The 20561-nt window shown below is 45.7% G+C and overlaps 1 protein-coding gene across 1 annotated transcript in view; it reads right to left on the reverse strand.

The window, feature by feature from the left end:
- XPNPEP3 (X-prolyl aminopeptidase 3) overlaps nucleotides 1-20561 on the reverse strand; it is a 50370-nt gene that overhangs the window by 2082 nt on the left and 27727 nt on the right. The window contains exon 9 of the mRNA XM_060245394.1: nucleotides 8172-8292. Coding sequence (XP_060101377.1) covers nucleotides 8172-8292 — 121 coding nt within the window. The remainder of the gene's footprint in view (nucleotides 1-8171; nucleotides 8293-20561) is intronic.

Here is a 20561-nt window from a genome sequence, read left to right on the forward strand (position 1 = left end):
GAACCAGTCCTCCCCTGCTGTGGCACACCTGTTACCATGCCATCTACAGGCTGTTCAGCTGGATGGTGAGGAGGAGGAGGGAGGCAGAGAGGTGGGCAGCAGCAAGGCAAACGCAGTGGTGGTGGAGCGGAAGGGGCATCGGGGGCAGTGGGATGGAGAGTGGCCTACTGAGTTGCACCAGCCCTGGCTACATTATACATGCTATGACATTATACTTAAGACACTGAAGTTTTGACAGTTCAATCACAGAAGACCACAGTTCAGGTTTCGTTGGATGGTTTTCAGTTAGTGTGCCTTGCAAATGTCAGTAAGAACTTTGGAGAGATGTGGCTTTCCACTTCCTTGCTCAGCCATGCCATTCATTGTTTATAAAAAAATGTTGGGATGGTGGAAAGATGGCTTTTTAAAAAGAAAAATTACTTTATTTATATTCCACTTTTCTCTGCCCCGTGGCGCAGAGTGTTAAAGCTGTAGTACTGCAGTGCTAAGCTGTCACGGGCTGGGGCCAGGTCAGGCAAAGTCCAGGGGCAGTCCAAGGTCTGTGAGCAAAGAGGGTCCAAGGTGCCAAAACCGAATCACAGTCCAGGTATCGCAGGTCAGAGGTTCAGAAGCCGAAGTCAGGGGGTCCAGAAGTCAGAGCCGAAGTCAGGGGGTCCAGAAGCCAAAGTCAAAAGCCAAAATGGATGCTAGAACGTCAGGTAAGTGACTAGTTGCTTCCACAAAGCCTCCTCCCAAAGCCCACAGCTATATAGCCCTCTGCTGTCTGTTGCCCATTTAGGCTAATTGCTGGCTCAGAGAGGCAGCCAGGATCCTGCTGAGACTCAAGCATCCTCACTCCTAGAAGGGCCAGAATCCTTTCAAAACTCAGGGCTCAGGGAGCGTCTTGCTCATGAGTGTGCCGCCCTCCTCCGATCCCTGAGGTCCTGACGAAGGCGGTCACGCACATGAGCCACCCGAGAGGGCGAGGCAGGGGGGGCTTGGATCTTCTCCAGCAGGAGGCAGGGGCACTGGTGCAGGTGGCAGGGGCACAGTTTCTTCCGCAGGCTCAGCTTCTCCTGCAGGGTCCCCAGTACCCATGACATAAGCTCTGCTCATGACCTGAGTTTGATCCCCGGCAGAAGCTGGGTTTTCAGGTAGCCAGCTCAAGGTTGACTCAGCCTTCCATCCTTCCAAGGTCGGTAAAATGAGTACCCAGCTTGCTGGGGGGGAAAGTGTAGATGACTGGGGAAGGCAATGGCAAACCACCCCATAAAAAGTCTGCCGTGAAAATGCCGTGAAAGCAACGTCACGCCAGAGTCGTAAACGACTGGTGCTTGCACAGGGGACCTTTCCTTTCATTTTCCTTTCTCCCTGACAGGGACCCAAAGCAGCTTACATTGCTCTCCTGTACTATGTTTTATCCTCACAACAACCCTGTGAGGTACATTAGGCCAAAAATGTGTGACTGGTCCAAGGTCACCCAGGAAGCTTCCATTGCAGAGTGGAACAAGGCTTGAATCCAGTGACACCTTTAAGATCATCAAAGTTTAACATTAGGTATAAGCGTTTGGGTGCATGCACACTTCTTCAGAAGTGTGGAATTTGAACTTAGGACTCCCAGATCATAGTCCAGCACTCTAACTACTACACCACTCTGGCTCTCCTGAAGGTGACTAATACCTCCTTTAAAAAGAAGTGGTTTTAGGGAGGTTTGGTCTCTATTGAAAAAGCCATCTTTAGAATCTGAATGTCTAAATAATTATGGGCTATGGCACTTCAGGAAGGGCAAGATGGAGGCTGTATTTCTCCAGCTTCCTTGGCTACAGCTTGTCCCTGAAACAATGGCTCATGCATGCTCACATATGCACTGGGAAGCTGCCACCACCTGTCACTTTAAGATCTAAGATAAAGTCTGAAGCCACCCCCCCCTCCAAAAACATACACACACTCACACACACACAGAGTTCATTCTGTTAAACATCATGACACGCTCACGTAGAGCTGGCATACACAAAATCTAGTCATTTTATATTCAAGCAATCTGGAGACAAGATACATTTTCTTAATACAACATGATTTAGTTTTACTTGGGAAAAACAGTAAGAAGGGAAAGTGAATGCAATTACTTACAGGGGAGAAATAAAGAAAAAAGAGAAGGATTTCTACAATTGGGAGAATACAAACCAGAGAAAACAACAGAGAAAGCTAATGCAATCTGACTAAATTGGTGCCCAGCTAAATGGCTTACAGTGCAGAGACCCTGAACTACATCAGCCTTACATGGGCCCATCCTACAAGGGACAACTTGTGCCTTGCTTGCTTCTGGGAAAGGCAAGTGTAACTCTCACTGCAGGGTTTTTATCATTTCTTTCTGTCCCTTGCATGGATATGGACTCTTTTCCTTCTCTCAAGATGGCGCTAAGCAAATAATTTCATTTTTGAAAGAGAAATCCTATCCTGCTTTCTGGGCTTTGTGATTTGCTATCCTGCTCTCATTTTTACTAGAGAGACTGCCAAATGTTAGAGTTTAATTAAACAGGGAATCATGGGGACCAAGATGGGGCTCATAACAGGGCCAGCCTAATATCCCAATTTTATTTATTTACAAAATTTGTACGCTGCCTTTCTGCCCTCCGAGACAGCTAACAAAACTATATATAATAGAACAGATTGAAAGGACTATTAAAACCAAAGACACACCATTAAAACAATTAAAGCCAAGTTCAAATACACATACAAAAACATAAAAGCAATAATTCAACAATTAAAACATAGGGTAGGAAGGAGGGAATCACTGAGATAATGTCAGATGAACCAAAGTCTTTACCCACTGGAGGAAGGTTGCAACAGAAGGGGATAGGTGACTCTCTCTGGGGTGACAGTTCCAGAGTTCTGGGGCATTACTGCAAAGGCCATCTCCGGGTTGCCACCCACCTAATCTCAGAAGACAAGGGCACCTGAAGCAGGTCCTAAGACAACCATGGCAGTTGGATAGGTTTGTAAGGGAGTAAGTGATCCTTCAGATATGCTGGTCCCAAACCATATAGACCTTAAAAGGTCCTCACTATCACCTTGAATTGTGTCCAGAAACAAATTAGGAGCCAGAGTAGATGGGCCAAGTCTGGAGTAATATAGTCTCTATTAACCCATTCTGGTCAACATCCTGGCTGCAGCAATCTTATTGGATTGGTTTTAATGTTATTAAGTTTAATGTTTTAATGTTTTATATTGTTAAATCTAAAGGCTTTTATCTACTATTGTATGTTTTTTATAAAATGTTGTTAGCCGCCCTGAGCCTGCCGAGGTGGGGAGGGCGGGATATAAATAAAATTTATTATTATTATTATTATAATCTGCACCAGATGAAAGATCTGAAAACTTTTCAAGGGCAGTCTCACATAGAATGTATTGCAGTAATCTAATCTAGATGTAACCAGGGCATCCACTACAGTAACCAAATCTTTTCTGCTTAGAAAAGGCCTAGATTCTGAGATCTACCCTCCAAGCAGGACTGGAACCTCCAAAAACAGTGCCTCCCACTCCCAGCCTGAAAAGGCAGTCCTGAAGGATACCATGATTGATGGTATCAAAAGCCATTGAGAGGCTCAGAAGAACCAACAGAGCTGCTATCTTTCTGTCTGTTCCTGGTGCAGGTCATCTAACAGAGTGACCAATGCTGTTTCAGTCCTGGCCTGAAACCAGACTGGAAAGATCCAAACCAGGGGTGTCAAACATGTGGCCTAGGGGCTGAATCATACCCCCCAGAGGGCTCCTATCAGCCCTCCTGAGCAACTGGCTGCTTCCTTCTCCCTCTCTCTTGCTTCCTTCTGCATCTCAGCTTGCTTTGCAAGGCTTGCTCAATCACACAAGAGCTACAGAGCAAAATCTTGATCTTCTCTATTAGCTGAGGCTCCTCCCCCTCCTGGTCCCCTGGGGAGGGAGGGAAAGAGCCAGAGCTTCCTTTGCCCAGTTCCCTGGATCCCATGGGAGAAATACAAAGAAAGCACCTTTAAGACCAACAAGTGCTAATGTTTTTAGAATGTTTTATTTTAAGTTTTTAAAAAATCTTTAGTTGTGTTTGTGTCCTTTAAATTGTTTATATCTCTGCTACCTAATCTTAAATATTATACACCTGGCCTGACACAGCGTGGCCTGGCAAGGTCTCACTTATGTCAGATCCAGCATAACTCATAACAAATGAGTTCCACACCCCTGATCCAAACAATCTGCTTCATCCAGGAACACCTGAAGGGGGCTGGACTACATGGCCTGTAAGACTTGTTCCAGCTGTATGATTCTAAGTTGCCCAGCCATAATCGGCTGGATGAGGGTCAGTTCAGAAAAGACTGAGATACTGTTGGTTGGTGTTGATTGTGGAAACTGAAGAAAAGTCTACTCTACTTAGGACTGTACACCCTCTAAAGGAGCAGCTGGCAAGGACTGTCAAATCCAGATTTACAGATGGATGTTCAGATTTCATTCCCAGTACATAGCATCTTTAACCAGGCTTCAGCTGGCTTGCCAACTACAGCTTTTCCTCAAGAAGTGTGTGATCAGCTCACAGTGGTCTGTCTACATGGGCCCACTTGTCAAAGGAAACCCAGCAATTCAAAAGTTCAAAAGCTCCAGTTGGTCTAGAATGCAGCAATAAGATTTAGTTGGCATACACCACAGGCAGCATATGACTCTTGAAAGATTTTAATTGGCTGCCTGTTTATTTCCAGTCTCAATTCAAGGTGGTTTTAACTAACAAAGTACAACTTAGGACTATAGTAACGGCAGGACCAGTTGTGCCCATATAAGTGATGCTTAGATACTGTACACAGCCCATCCTTTGCATCCCCCCAACCACTCTACTGTCTAAAGTAACATGCCAGACTACAAAGGATGCCACCATTTCAGTGGCTGTCCCCCCTCCAGTTTGGAATGCCCTCCTTCTCTGCACGCCCCTGGCACTGCCATTGCGCCTTTCTTTGGGCACCAAGTCCAGATGTTTTTATTTAAAACTGCTTTTAATTAATTGGCTGGTTTGTTCTTCAATTTCACCTTCTCTGCTCTTGGTTTTCATTTGATTTTATGTAGCTGCTGTGGGTTTTTTGGTTAATTATGGTTTTTTGGTTGCTGCCACATGTTTATTGCGGATCTGGACTCTGTTGGGCTTTTAGTCTATGAACCTCCATGGAGATTGGTTTTATAGGAGCAGCATAAAAATATTTCAGATAAATAATATAATGCTCCTATTGTCAAGTTTCTGAAAAATATCCTTACTAGCTATTCTGTATTAAGTGATGTGGACAATATGTAACTTTTGCTCTGTAACCTAGATCTAGACATTATCTGCAGGGTATCCCATAACATATGTGTCCTGTAACATTTTAAAGACAAAATTTATCCCAGCATAAGCTTTAGTAAGTCAGAGCTTACTTCACCAGATATATGGAGTGTCTTGGCAATATCAGTTTTTTGTAAGGTTATCCAACTGACTGCTGTCTCTTTTGGGCAGACCTTTTAATATACTTACTACTGCAGCTTAATATTAATATTGACCCATACAGGTTGTCCACCTTGGACAACCCTTTCAATTTCTACAGTACTGGATAGCTGGCACTTTGCAACGACTTTTACTGACTGGCATGTACTTGCTACAAGGGTAGTAAAATTTGTTACTGTAAGTGTATTTTTAATGTTTTAAAAAAATCAACTGTCCTATCTTCTCTGACTATTGATAAGAAAAAATAGTTTGCCAGGTAATGCTTGTGCTTATCTTCAACCCTAAGGAAAGCATAGGAAAAGAGGGAGAAAGTTTAGGAAAACTCACACTGGGGAGGCAAGAAAAAATAATTTGTCCCACTGATTCCTGGTGCTGGTGGAATATGAGAACACAACCTTTTGTACTATGCCAGTTGGAACAAGATGAATGTAGATGGCACATATACCTAGGATGGATTAAATGGCTCATACATCATCTCACAGTGGTCTGTACCTCTGCAGAGAAGCTTTTGAGGAATATATATGAACACTTTGAGAACCATTACTAGAGAGCAAAGAAAATTAAGATAAGATAGTATGCAAATATTTTAAAGGATGTGTTTGTATGTTTATGATTTTAATCATATGTATACATGTCATAATCTGTTACTCTTATGTAGCTTCTGTAAGGTTCAAGAGCTGGTCAGGAAAAGTACAGGACTGCCTTTTAGCTTGATAGTTCATTAGTGTAGCTGAAGGAGCAGAATGATTGCTCTTTAATTGTGAACAAATGCCAATTTTAGATTTATAGCCTTGCTTTCAGCATTTAATAAGAGTTATCAAGATACATTCTAGTCCACCTGTTGCTTATCTTCATAATCCCTTTGGGGACCACTTGTTTTATTAGAGGACAATCTTGTGTTAGATTTATTTTTGTTCTTGTCACCTTCTCTACAAAAGTGTGTAGTGTAGGGGGCCAATCAGGTTTTCTGCTGATATCTTCAATCAGAACAGATCTTATCTAGGTAAGCACAATCATGTTCAGGGCTTCCATATCTGGCATAGCATTCTGCCAATCAGCTAGAAATCTAATTTGCCTTAATCTTAGAAAAAATATAATGATTATGTATTTAGCTAAGCTTGAGAATTGTTAGGAGACCTGGTTTTTATTGCATGCATTTTTTCTGCATTGGTAGAATTAAACAGCACCCATTTATACTTGCCAAATTGTTGCCTAATAAAAAGTTATGCTTTATTTTAAATAAAATAAGTAACTGAAAGAAGTCTTCCATTTGTTCTGCTGGCAAAAGATCAGATGTGAAAAACTGTAATATTTCATTGTGCTCCAAGAGATAAGTCTTGCTTATAAAGTTTGTCTGGTACAGACCTAATAATTGGGAATTTGGCAGCTGCGTAAGCTAATGAGAAAAATTCGTCTAGAGCTGAGTGGTACAGATCTCAAGACTGGGTGCAAATTAGATAATCCATCACAATGTTGGGAAGAAGCAATAACTGTGTCCATGGAAAGATGTGAACAAAGTGCTTAAATGACAGAGAAATTTATTCTTGATTGTACAGTAGGAAGGATTTCCCAGCTCTTTATCTTGAGGTGGGCCATGGCTCAGTGATGCAGCATGGCATGCAGAAAGGCCTAGGTTCAATTCCTGGCTTCTCTAGTTATAGAAATCAGGTCATAGATGACATGAAAGACCTCTGCCCAAGAGCCTGGAGAGCTGCTGCCAGTCTCAGTAGATAGTACTGACTTTGATGGACCAAGGGTCTGATTCAGTATAAGGCAGCTTCACGTGTGTGTTTATACTTTTGCCTGTTAACATGGTATCATGTGGAAAGAAACCTTCCACCCACTACTTGTTCCAAAAAAAACAAAAACAAAAAAAACTATAGACAACTGCTGTGCCTCAAGATCCTTCTATCTCTTGTCTTGCTGCATACTTCAGCCTAGGAGAGATATTCCACAGCTTCTCCTCCTCACAGAAGTGCAGTGTGTCTATGTGTTTTGTAGTAAGAACAAAGATGCTGAGTCAGAACAGGGATTTCTTTATTCTCTCTGGCAGAAATCAGCAAGATGTTGGACTGCCATGATGGTGAATCCAGTTACCTGTACCTGCCATTATGACTGTCAGTCTCTACAGTCATTGTGAAATTTCTTTAAATGGGATACATTGCTGAGAGCCAAACATATGAACTGATATTAAATACATGGATGGGATTCCAAGTCCCACCAGTACAGTGGCTTCCTCGTCTGAAGGTTTCTCATTAAGAGCATCAAGGGTTTTCTTCTTACAGAAGAAAGCCTCTACTGAATCACAGATACTCAGGAAAGGAACAAGACTGTGGAAATTATAATGAAATCACTGGACCTACCTTAAAGTGTTGTTGAAAAGACTACTAAGATAATGTATGTGAAGTCCTCTAAGCATTTAATAAAAATAATACAGTATTACTGTGGCTAACTACAGTCTTAACCACTGAAATCTTGTTCTGGTCTCATGCTACTTTCTAATGTTTTACCAGATATTACCTACATTTCTACCATTTCACTGCAGTCATGAAACCTTAGAATAATTTTTTTTGAAAAAAACACACACAATTTCATGATGTAACTAAGAAAATATCACATTTAGCAATCACATAGCACACGCATAATGACTGAAAATATCCATATATTTTGTTCCAGGATAGTTACTGTTGAGTCCTTTTACCTGGCTCAATGGTGATCACCATGCCTGGCTGGAGGGGGATTGAGCGGGATATGTCAGGGGTATCATGAACATCCATTCCCAGATAGTGTCCTACATGGTGTGGGCAGTATTTTCGAACAGCCTAAATGGCAACAAAAACCAACACATTACAAAAGCAAGCAAGTACAGATGTCTGTCCAGGATGGACAACAGCATTGAGTTTGATACTGGAAAAGTACATTGAGATAGTTCAGATGCCATGATGAACGTTGATTTGAATGAACCTGGGAGATCCTTCAGTTCACACACTCCCTCCTCTCCTTATGAATGACTTGAATAGCTCCACTGTTGTGCCAATATTATTTATCATTACATATGAACCACAAACTGTTCCCTCCAAAATGTGACAAATTAACTTCAATGTGGGTAAGTGATGCATATCAGAGCAAAAAATCTAAACTTTTAACTATATGCCAATGGACTCTGAAGTTGCTGAAACTGATGGGGCAAAGAGATCTTGAAGTCACAGTGGATAGCTCAAAAAAATATCAAGTAGCAAACTCCATGTCAGGGTTTATTAAACTGCCAATATTATAATGCCCCTATATAGATATGGTGCACTCTCATTTGAAATACTGTGTGAAGTTGTGGTCTTAAAAAGGATATTGCAGAAATGGAAAAAGTACAAAAGGGAGCAACCAAAATACTAGAATTTGAAGGCATCCAATGAAAATGATGGGCTGTAGATTCAGGACAGGCAAAAAGAAATACTTCTTTACACAGAGAGTGATTAAAATGAAGATGTAGCCATAGGTACAGGCAGCTTTAAAAGGGGATTAGACAAGAATCATGGAGGATAGGTCTATCAGTGATTGCCAGCCATGGTGACTAAAGGGAACCTTTACGCTCAGAGGCAGTAAACATCTGAATCCCAGCTCCAGGAGACAACATCATGGAATGGTCTCAGCCTCTATACCCTATAGTTGCCCTCCAAATGGTTGGCCACTGTGTGAGATAGGATGCTGATCTGGATTGACCACTGGCCTGATCCAGCAAGGCCCTTCTTATGCCCTTAAAAGCCACAATACTAAACTAAGAGTATAAGCCATGGTTCGTAGTACAAACACAATAACAAAACATGCTTGCGTAGGGTAGCCATATTGGTCTGCAGTAAAATAGTTAGTTGATATCATTTTGGCTTTGTTAATCTGTTTCCTTATTAGGTGGGTACTGTCATTACAAGAATGTCTGTTGCAGATGCTGCATGTGAGAATCTCTGTCCCAGGGATCATAGCAGATACGGCTGCAGTTCAGAGCTTAGCTGTAGACAATGGATCATTTGGTGTGTTTAGGATGGTGACTAGAGGCATTTAGATGTGCTTGGCAATCAGCAGGTTTCTTGTATAAAGTGGTTGTTATGCTTCCATTATGTAGTTATACAGTGGTGTCTACAAAGTATTACATGGATTGATTCATGGTCAGGTTGATGGTGGAGTGGAAGTTGGTGAAGGCCTAGTGAAATTTCTCCAGTGCTTCTTTTCCATGCTTTGCCACAAAACTGGAAGTGTTTAATTATCAAACCACCACCACCACCATTTCAATTTTAGAACACCCTTCCCCGCTGAGGTAGGGCTCAGAGCAGTGTAAAACATAAAAATTAATACAATATGATTATAATATGATTTAAAACCATAAACATCAGTAATTATTAAAAGATGGCAATAAAGAGGGAGATGGAAGATTGGAGTGCCAGAGGATACAACTGTCTCTGTCCTCAACCAAATGCCTGGCAGAACATCTCTGCCTTAAAGGCCCTGCAAAACTGCTTCATGTCCCACAGAGCCTGGATGATATTTGGCAGAGAGTTCCACGAGGTTGGGGCCAGGGCAGAGGATGTTCTGGCTCTGGTCAAGGACAATTGGATATTCCTTGGGCCAGGGACCACCAGTAGATCTTGGTCTACATTCTTTTGGGAGTATACTGGGAGAGGCAGTCCTGAAAAATTCCTGAAGACAGCATAAAAGAAGTGTGGGGAATGAGGATTCCTCTTGCAAGTTGATGTAACAGTGAACCATGGTTTGTCTGCATCTGAATCAAATTATTTGAAAAACAGGAACAATTTCTCATTTATGATTTCAACTGAGTGTCATAGGCATATGGACACAGCGGTTGACTGAACCTTGTAATATATTCAGTCTCCCCCCAAAAGTTTCTGACATCTGGTGAAATATGAGTCTCTTTTCAACAACTAAGCTTTCTGCTAAGTTTGGGCAACCCAAAGTCTGATCCTGCTAATAATTCAGTGTCTCAAGAAAGAAGGTCAAGAGATCATGAGACTTAAAGACACAAAAACTGAGAGTCTCATGGTTTCTGAGCTTCAGCAAACATTCTATTACTTATTTCAATTTATCTCTGCATCCATTTGGGAAGGAGGGAGCTGTTAATGCCATGTTATGATGCAAAACCTTGGGGTCCCTCTTGGGGCTTAAGACAAACAAAGGAAGTACCACTTTTGCAATATAAAACAATCTATGGAAATTCTGATTTGTGAAGGTGGTTGACACAGCAAGTAGCTCAGCAGCCTTTAAAACAATTCAGTATATATACAGAGTACACATCAATCAGTCACTAATAGTTGTGATAACTAAAAGCCCAGACTCCATTTCAAGACAGACAACCACCTAAATGCCTGCTTTCCTGTGATACTTATGAATCTCTCAGAGGCAACCACTGGACCACAATTTGCAGACAGGGACCTGATAAATCACTTACATGAATCAGTGTGACAATTCTTATTATTGGGATTCCAAAATCTAATTCACACAATAACCCCCTGAAGAGGAATTTGTGCAATAACTTCCTGAAGAGGAATTATTGTCTTTTCCCACTAACCAGCGTAGGAGTAGTGGTGGTGGTCACTCACCTTCTCTTGTACAAGGAAGCAAGTGCACTGACTCCTGTCCTCCTTGAACAGATCAATAGTCCAGTAGCATCTCTACGCTATAAGCCCTGTGTTATCTCAGGGAATGGCAGCAGAGAGAACAACCATGGGGGGGGGGGGTGAGTATAAAGTAGTATTACTGTATTACTAACCATTTTCTCCTTCTGGATGCCAATACAGATACCAATGGGTTGGATTCTATTCATACCCCCATGTAGGGCGTCATGTATCCTTCAACTCCATTTGTTGCTCATGTGTCACAGAAATACAATGGATTATTTTTTCTGCTCTTTCAGTGCATGTGTATATGGCTGACTGTAATTGGTAACTAATGTTAGTAATTGTTAGTACCAAACCAAAGGCGTAGTTATTCCAAATTAAGCAGTCCTAGAGTAGAACTATATGTGTTGTATATGTCTTAGAATTCTAGAGTTGGAAGGGACCTCAAGGGTCATCTACTCCACTCCCTTGCACAATGCAGGAAATTCACAAATACTGTCCTTGGACTAAGAACCTAAAGGTTAAGAATGTTTGAGTGTACAGTCCAAATAATTCTGTAAGTAAGGTTGAAAACATTAAATACTGAAAAATATATATGTATTTATTATAAAGTAAATTAAAACCAGATATAGGCCCTGGTGATAGTTTCAGTTACAAATAAAATTGTACAATGTCATTCCCCCACCCCAAAATTAATGTCTTTAATTTACCGTACCTTACAGAATTATTGGGCTATACACTCAGATATTCTTAACCTTTAGGTTCTTAATTCAATTTAGGTTAAGTTTTTTCCTCTCCCCTTTTTTGCTTCCAGTTGTATATACCCTTGGAACAGGGAGTTAGGGGGACAAAATTCCAGGGGCCCTGGGAAACATGCTGTCCAACTCATGCAGTTTACTTTCATATGATGTCTGAGTTGGATGAGGGTGATATGAGGAAGGGGCCCAGTAGGGATATTTGTCTGGGAGCCCTGGCTTGGAATGCCTCCATGGGAGTAGGGAAGCATTCTTGGTGGCACTAACAATACATATGATGTTCTTTCCAGGGCTCCTCTCTTCTGCTTTGAGAATGCCTTGCACATCTCATTTTCAGGTGCTGGAATAAAGGACAAGAGACCATATTCTTCCCTGTGATTTGTACACTTTTCTGCCTTCACTGGTAGATGTGTATACATAAATACATGTAGGTAACCTTTCAGCTTGCTGGGGGGGGGGGAAGTGTAGATGATAGGGGAAGGCAATGGCAAACCACCCCGTAAAAAGTCTGCTGTGAAAACATCATGATGTGACGTCACCCCAGAGTCAGAAAGGACAGGTTTCTTACCTGTAACTGGTGATCTTCGAGTGGTCATCTGTGCAATCACACATATGGGTAATCCGCAGGATTGGTCCCAACCTCGGAGAATTCAAAGCAATCTTGATCGCAGATCTGGCGCGCCTCCCACTCGTCCTGGGGAGGAGGCAGGCACTGCGCATGCCTGGACGAGGGGGAGGCGCTTAGCCACTCAGTTTCTTCCCGCCGCCGGATAGGTGGAAACGAATGTGCTAGATGAGCGTCCAGCAGCGGGGAAGGCTGGGTGGGTCTGTGTGATTGCACAGATGACCACTCGAAGATCACCAGTTACAGGTAAGAAACCTGTCCATCTTCTTCGTGGTCTCTGTGCATTCACACATATGGGTGATTAGCGAGCTATTTCTTCGGAGGTGGGTGCTGGATCTGTAAGAATATGCATGGTTAGGACAAAAACGTAAAGAGTATAGTACTCACGGTGGTTAGTCGAAGATGGAGCGCAGCACTGCTTGTCCGAAGGAGGCATCACGCCGGGCACGGACGTCAAGAGCGTAGTGCGAGGCGAAGGTAGATGTAGAGGACCAGACGGCTGCAGCGCAGATGTCCTCTATAGGGATGCCCCTCATGAAGGCTGACGAGGTAGCCACGGCTCTGGTCGAGTGGGCTCGTATGTGTTGGGGAACTGGCTGTTTCGCCAGTTGGTAGCAGAGTTCAATAGCGGCAACGAGCCACTTGGAAAGTCTCTGAGTAGATATTTTGCTGCCCTTGTTGTGGGCGGCGTACGCGACGAAGAGTCTAGGGTCTCTACGGAATTGGCGGGTTCTGTCTATGTAAAAGGCTAGGGCCCTACGTGCGTCCAGGTTATGGAGCGCCCTTTGCCCTGCATCCGTGGGGTGCTGAAAGAAGGCTGGTATGGTTGATTGTCTCCCCAGATGAAAGGGAGAGACGACCTTTGGCAGGAATGTCGGGTCGGGTCTGAGGACCACCGTGCTATTGTGAAAGGTCGTATATGGTGGGTCCGCCCTGAGTGCACAGATGTCGCTGGCCCTCTTGCCTGTGGTGAGAGCCGTGAGTAAGGCTGTCTTCCATGACAGCAGGTGTAGTGGAATAGAAGCCATGGGCTCAAAAGGTGGTTTCATGAGCTGGCTTAGGACGAGAGAAAGGCTCCAGGTAGGAAGAATTTGTTTGACTGGTGGGTGTAGGCGGATGATGCCCTTGAGGAAGGCTCTGGTAGCATGGTGAGAGAAGACAGTCGTGCCCCCAATGCGGGGGTGGAAGGCTGAGATGGCTGCCAGGTGTACCTTCAGTGAAGAATATGAGAGCCCCGCCCTGGAGAGCGTTAGGGTATAGGTTAGCACCTGGGATATGGTGGCGCAGCTGGGGTCGAAGTTATGTTGTGAGGCATAGTGAGAGAAACGCTTCCACTTAAGTAGATAGGATTTTCTAGTGGATGGCTTTCTGGAATTCACTAGGACCTGGCGGACCTCAGGGGGAAACTCTAGAAACTGATCCTCCAAGCTGTCAATTTGAGTGATGCTGGGTTGTGATGCAGGACCTTGCCGTCCTGTTGGGAGAGGAGGTCCTGCGCTTGAGGAAGTAGGAGGAATGTATTGTTGGACAGAAGCAGCAAGGTTGTAAACCATGGCTGGCGGGGCCACCATGGGGTTATTAGGATGCAATTCGTGCGGTCTACTTGAATCTTCTGTAGAACTCTGGTGATAAGTGGAATGGGGGGAAAGAGGTAGTGGAGTGCTCCCTTCCACGTTTGGAGAAAGGCGTCCCCCTTGGAGAGATGAGACGGAGGACCCCTCATGTAGAAGTGGATGCATAGGGCATTTGACAGTGAAGCAAATACATCTACTTTCGGGGTCCCGAAGATGCTGAAGATCTGTCGGATGTATTTGCTGTTGATGGACCACTCGTGGTTGTTGGTCGAGTGGCGGCTCAGGGCATCTGCCTGGGTGTTTTCGGTTCCTGGTAGGTGAACAGCCGTGAGGAAGATGCCCTGGCTTATGCTCCAGTGCCACAACGCCAGGGCCCTCTTGCAGAGTCTGATGGAGGCGGTGCCTCCCTGTCTGTTGATGTAGAAGACCGTGGCGATGTTGTCGGAGGTGACCTGGACGTGCTGGTTCCTCAGCGATGGGAGGAAGGACCGTAAGGCCTTGTGCACTGCGAGGAGCTCTAGGCAGTTTATGTGGAGAGAGCGTTCGTGGTCTGACCACTGGCCCTGTACTGTGAGGGTTCCCAAGTGGGCTCCCCATCCCCACTTGGAGGCGTCTGTGGTGACAATCACCGAGGGGGGTGCCTGTTTGAACGGCATGCCCTTGCGGAGGTGACGTTCTATTGTCCACCACTTGAGGGATGTTATGATGTGTGGCGGTAGGGTGAGTAGCGTGGACTGGTGCTGTGTGTGCGGATGGAAGGTCCTGACGAACCACATCTGCAGGGGTCGCATGTGCAGCTTCGCGAAGCACAAGACTGCGGTGGTTGCTGCCATGAGGCCTAACATTCTCTGGAATGTGAGGGCTGTTTGCGATCGCTGGGCGATGATGGTGGTGGCCAGAGCCTGTATACTGAGTACTCTGTCTTGAGGTAGGGAGGCCGTTTGAGAGACTGTGGAGATGTCTGCTCCTATAAACTGGATTCGCTGGGTAGGAGCCAGTTTGGACTTTGATAGGTTGACTTGGAGGCCTAGGGTGGCCAGGAGAGAGAGGGTAGCGGAGACGTCCAGTTGCAGCTGTTCCTTCGAGTGTGCGACGATCAGCCAGTCGTCTATGTACGGGTAAATTGATATGTGTTGCTGACGTAGTGTGGCTGCTACCACTGCCATACACTTGGTGAAAACCCTCGGGGCTGTGGATAGGCCGAACGGGAGGGAGCAGAACTGGAAGTGCTGTTCCCCGATGGCGAACCTGAGAAACCTTCTGTGACGGTGATTGATTGTGATGTGGAAATAGGCATCCTGAAGGTCTATGGACGCCATCCATGCTTGTTCTGGGATGAGCGGGAGGATTGCCTGGAGTGTGATCATACGGAATCTCTTGTAGGTTATGTGCAGGTTGAGTTTGCGGAGGTCGAGGATGGGGCGGAGTCCACCGTCCTTCTTTGGTACCAGGAAGTAGCGGGAATAAAATCCGGTGCGATGGTATTGAGGTGGAACTGGTTCTATCGCGCCTTTGTCCAGCAGAGACGCGATTTCCGCTTGCAGGGGAGTGGACGGAGGTGTGGTGAGGAATCTGTGGTGTTTCGGGGTGGATGCGAATTCTATTAGGTAGCCCCTTTGAATGATGGCGAGGACCCAGGAGTCCGAAGTGATGTCTCTCCAGGCAGGGTAGAACGGTTGCAGACGGGTGTGTGTGGAAGGCTGCGGCTGATGGGGGGAAACTGGACGGCTCGGGGCAGGGTGGTCAAAGAGACGGTTTGGAGGTAGCTGCAGGTTTTTTGGCTGTTTGAGGGCGTCGGTGCTGAAAGGGTTTAGATTGTGGTGGTTTGCGTCACCATGGCTCCTGTTGTCTCGGGGACCTGGTTCCCTTATAATGGCTGGGCCTCCAGTTCCTGTGCTTGCCGAATTGGGCTGGATGTTGCGAGACTCCCAGTCGTTTCGCCCTCTTCCTGCCGTCGTCTACTGATGTGAGAATGTCATCCGTAGTTGCATTGAATAGACCAAGGCCATCGAAGGGCAAATCCTCAACCTTGTACTTGATGTCAGGTTGGAGGGACGAGGATCTAAGCCACGCGTGTCTGCGAAGGGCTATGGCTGAGGCCAAGGTTTTGGAGGAACACTGTGCAGCATGGCGAGCAGTGTTGATCTGCTGTTTGCTTACTCTGGCTAGCTCTTGCAAGGCATTGGTCGCTGATTTCTGGGATGCCTCAGGTAGAGATGGGATCAGTGTGTTAAGGAAGGTAGTCAAGTTGTAGGCGTATGCTGAGAAGCATGCCATGTAATTATGTATTTTAGTCGTGGCCGTTGTGAGGGAGTATATCTTTCTCCCGATGGTGTCGAGCTTTTTGCCTTCCCGTTCTGGGGGCACTGGGTGCCTGGTTTGTTTGGACTTGGACGAGGAATGGACAATGATCGAGTTCGGGGCCGGGTGTGTGAATAGAAACTTCGAGTCCGGTGCGTGTATCTTATAAAGGGCTTCAACCCTTTTGGATGTTGGCGGTACCGATGCCGGTTTGTCCCATGCTTCCTTAAGCGTTTCCAGAAGGACAGGGAGCATAGGGAGAGAAGAACTTGATGGCAGATCCGCATGAACTAGGTCGAATACGACGTCCGAAACTCTGGGCGCGTCGGTGTTGAGCTTCAGGTTCAGTGAGTTCGCCATATTCGAGACAAGGTCGAGGTATGACTTTGGGCCCTCTGACGGCGATAGTTCCGCTGGCTTTGCTATGTCGGAGTCAGGAGACTGTAAGTCCGAGCCCGAAGAGTGGTCGGAGTCGGAGAGTTCCTGCTCGGAGTCGTCCTCGGTTTCTTGGTGCGGGTCAGGCTGGAGTTGGAGGGGTGCCGGCTGTTTGTCAGGAACAGTGCGCACGGATCCGTGTGGTGAAGGGAGTTTCGGTTCGGCGCTACGACGCGTGGGGTCGTCACGATGCCGAAGCGATGTGTCCAAATCAGGGTGATGTCTGCGTGGAGACACATCTCGGTAACGGGTTCGGTCTGGTCTGTCCATGCGGTCCCGGTACCGAGGAGAGTCATGGTAGGTGCGGTAGTGACGGTCTCTCGGGTCTGTGCGGTAGACCTCGTAGGACGGAGATCTTCGGTGCCGTCTTCGGTCCCGAGGGGACGGGGACCTGGATCTCGACGGGGAGTAATAATAGTATCTCTCCCTGCGGCGGCTGTGTGACCGTCGGCGACTGCGGGATCTTGGTCTGGTTGGAAGGACTCTAGGAGTCGAAGGCTCTCGGGTTAGAGCGTGGGCGTCCAGCGGCTGTGAGAGGTCCACGAATTTACGAGGGTCGAGAGGACGGTGACTGCTGACGGATGTAGGAGAGTGGGTCTCCAGTATCTGGTCCGGTGGAGAGTTCGATATCGATGGGGACTTAGATGAGATGCGCACGATTTCTAACGGTGTGACGGACGGTGTTGCCGTCGACTTCGATGTCGGAGTTTTCGGGATCGAGCCCGAGCCATGTGCGGTCGGGTTCGATGCCTTCTGTTTAGTTGCGGTCGAGCTCGTGGTCGGATTCGAACCCAAGTGTTGTCCGGTTTGATCTGATGGCCGGGTCTTAGGCTTCTTAGAGCTTAGCTTGCCCGTCGGGTCCGCGTGGGCAGAATCGGAGCGGCGGCGCTTTCTGGTGTCATCCGACTTTTTGGTGTGCTTGCCAGACTTGGGCTTGCAGGGACCTTGAGTCGCAGAAGCTGCCGACTGCGTCTCTCCCGCGAGAAGTGGGGAAGATGGCGCGAGTTGTTGTTGTTCGCCATGCGGCGTGGTCGGTCGGAGGGAGGTCTCCATAAGATGGCTCCTGAGCCTCGCGGCACGATTTTTGCGGGCCTGTTTGCCAAACTGGCTGCAGTGGACGCAGGAGTCCGTACGGTGAGCTTCTCCGAGGCAAAAAAGGCAAAGAGAGTGACCGTCGGACGAAGGGATTTTGGAAGCGCAGCGGGTGCAACGTTTAAAAGTTATTTTGTCCCTTCCTTCCATCCGCCCGGGGGGGGGGGGGGAGGGAGAAGTCCGGAAAGATAGTAGAAGAGAGGTTTTTTTTTTTTTTTTTTATACGATACCAAGGAGAAGGTGAAGATTGAAGCGAAGAATTGAAGCGAAGAGAAGGTGAACGTTGAAGATTGCAATGAAGAGTTGGAGATCAGCGAGGAAGGTGCGATCCGGTCGGCGGTAAGGAAGAAACTGAGTGGCTAAGCGCCTCCCCCTCGTCCAGGCATGCGCAGTGCCTGCCTCCTCCCCAGGACGAGTGGGAGGCGCGCCAGATCTGCGATCAAGATTGCTTTGAATTCTCCTAGGTTGGGACCAATCCTGCGGATTACCCATATGTGTGAATGCACAGAGACCACGAAGAAGATCAACTGGTGCTTGCACAGGGGACTACCTTTACCTTTTTAACCTTCCTCTACCCTGCTAATCTCATGGGAAAGTAAATCTGCTCCTCATGCTAGCTACACCAGTCTACTGAATTTCTGTACAGCCAGAAATACCATCTGTCATCCTTTGATGTTTGAAAAGGGAATAGCCACCATGTTCAAAGCAGCATTTAGATTGTACAGCCCACTCTCCACACAAAGATAAATGATCTATTATAGTGATCCCAACTGGACAGGATTTCAGCACCATCATGAAAGTTCCTCATCAAAGGCTCCTTAGAAAGCTCGAGAGTCACGGAGTAAAAGGACATGTCCTCTTGTGGATCAAAAACTGGCTAATTAATAGGAAGCAGAGAGTGAGTATAAATGGGCAGCCTTCCCAGTGGAGGACGGTAAGCAGTGGGGTGCCGCAGGGCTCGGTACTGGGTCCCATGCTCTTTAACTTGTTCATAAATGATTTGGAGTTGGGAGTGAGCAGTGAAGTGGCCAAGTTTGCAGATGACACTAAATTGTTCAGGGTGGTGAGAACCAGAGAGGATTGTGAGGCACTCCAAAGGGATCTGTTGAGGCTGGGTGAGTGGGCGTCAACGTGGCAGATGAGGTTCAATGTGGCCAAGTGCAAAGTAATGGACGCTGGGGCCAAGAATCCCAGCTACAAATACAAGTTGATGGGGTGTGAACTGGCAGAGACTGGCCAAGAGAGAGATCTTGGGGTCGTGGTAGATAACTCACTGAAAATGTCAAGACAGTGTGTGATTGCAATAAAAAAGGCCAATGCCATGCTGGTAATTATTAGGAAGGGAATTGAAAACAAATCAGCCAGTATCATAATGCCCCTGTATAAATGATGATGTGATCTCATCTGGAATACTGTGTGCAGTTCTGGTCACCGCACCTCAAAAAGGATATTATAGCATTGGAAAAAGTCCAGAAAAGGGCAACTAGAATGATTAAAGGGTTGGAACACTTTCCCTATGAAGAAAGGTTAAAATGCTTGGGGCTCTTTAGCTTGGAGAAACGTCGACTGCGGGGTGATATGATAGAGGTTTACAAGATAATGCATGCGATGGAGAAAGTAGAGAAAGGAGTACTTTTTTCCCTTTCTCACAATACAAGAACTCGTGGGCATTCAATGAAATTGCTGACCAGTCAGGTTAAAATGGATAAAAGGAAGTACTTCACCCAAAGAGTGATTAACTTGCGGAATTCACTGCCAAAGGAGGTGGTGGCGGTTACAAGCATAGACAGCTTCAAGAGGGGGTTAGATAAAAATATGGAGCAGAGGTCCATCAGTGGCTATTAGCTACAGTGTGTATATATATATATATATATATATACGTGTGTGTATATAAATATAATTTTTTTTTTGGCCACTGTGTGACACAGAGTGTTGGACTGGATGGGCCATTGGCCTGATCCAACATGGCTTCTCTTATGTTCTTATGCTAATCCTGGTGTGCATTTGCAAACAAAAACAGAATGTGATGCTATCCTTGCAGCTCATTGACTTGTTCTCATTTAGAAAGAGCTGTCCAGTTTCAAATCTTGGAATCATATTGTTCTTTGAAAATGGCCTCCTTCTCTGGCAACATTTATCTCAACATGGGAATGAAATTTAAGTTTAAAAATGCCTGCTATAGTGGAGCAAATCTCACCCCCCCCGCCAATATTCCAGGAAGTGATTATAGTGAAGTGAGAATAATTTGAAGTGATATTTAAACTTCCACCTGTCTGTCAAAAAAAAGACAACACACCTGTTACATTCAGCAATACACACACAGCTGATTCAAAATCCAAGTGAACCACAAACAGATCCAGAGTCATGAGAACAAAATTCCCCCTCCCCCCAAAAAAAACCTTCTCAAACCGACCACAAAATGAAGCATTTCTCTCTGACAGTCTGGCAGTTCTGTTTAAGGATCTCACTGACAAGTTAGAACAATCCCTCCCCTTCTATTCTCCACCCCATTAAAATTGATACTTCTTTTAAAACTGCTGCATGCATAAGTGATCTGCCATCTGCTGAGTGAAAGAGGTACTGCCACCAGCCCTTGGTTTTTACAAGACACATTTCGCTTTAATTTGCAACCATGTTAAAAATCCTACCAACAACTATATAGGTACAGGGCTGGAATTTCACAGGTGG

The sequence above is a fragment of the Heteronotia binoei genome, chromosome 8, assembly GCF_032191835.1.
Source record: "Heteronotia binoei isolate CCM8104 ecotype False Entrance Well chromosome 8, APGP_CSIRO_Hbin_v1, whole genome shotgun sequence".
NCBI classification, from domain to species: Eukaryota; Metazoa; Chordata; class Lepidosauria; order Squamata; family Gekkonidae; genus Heteronotia; species Heteronotia binoei.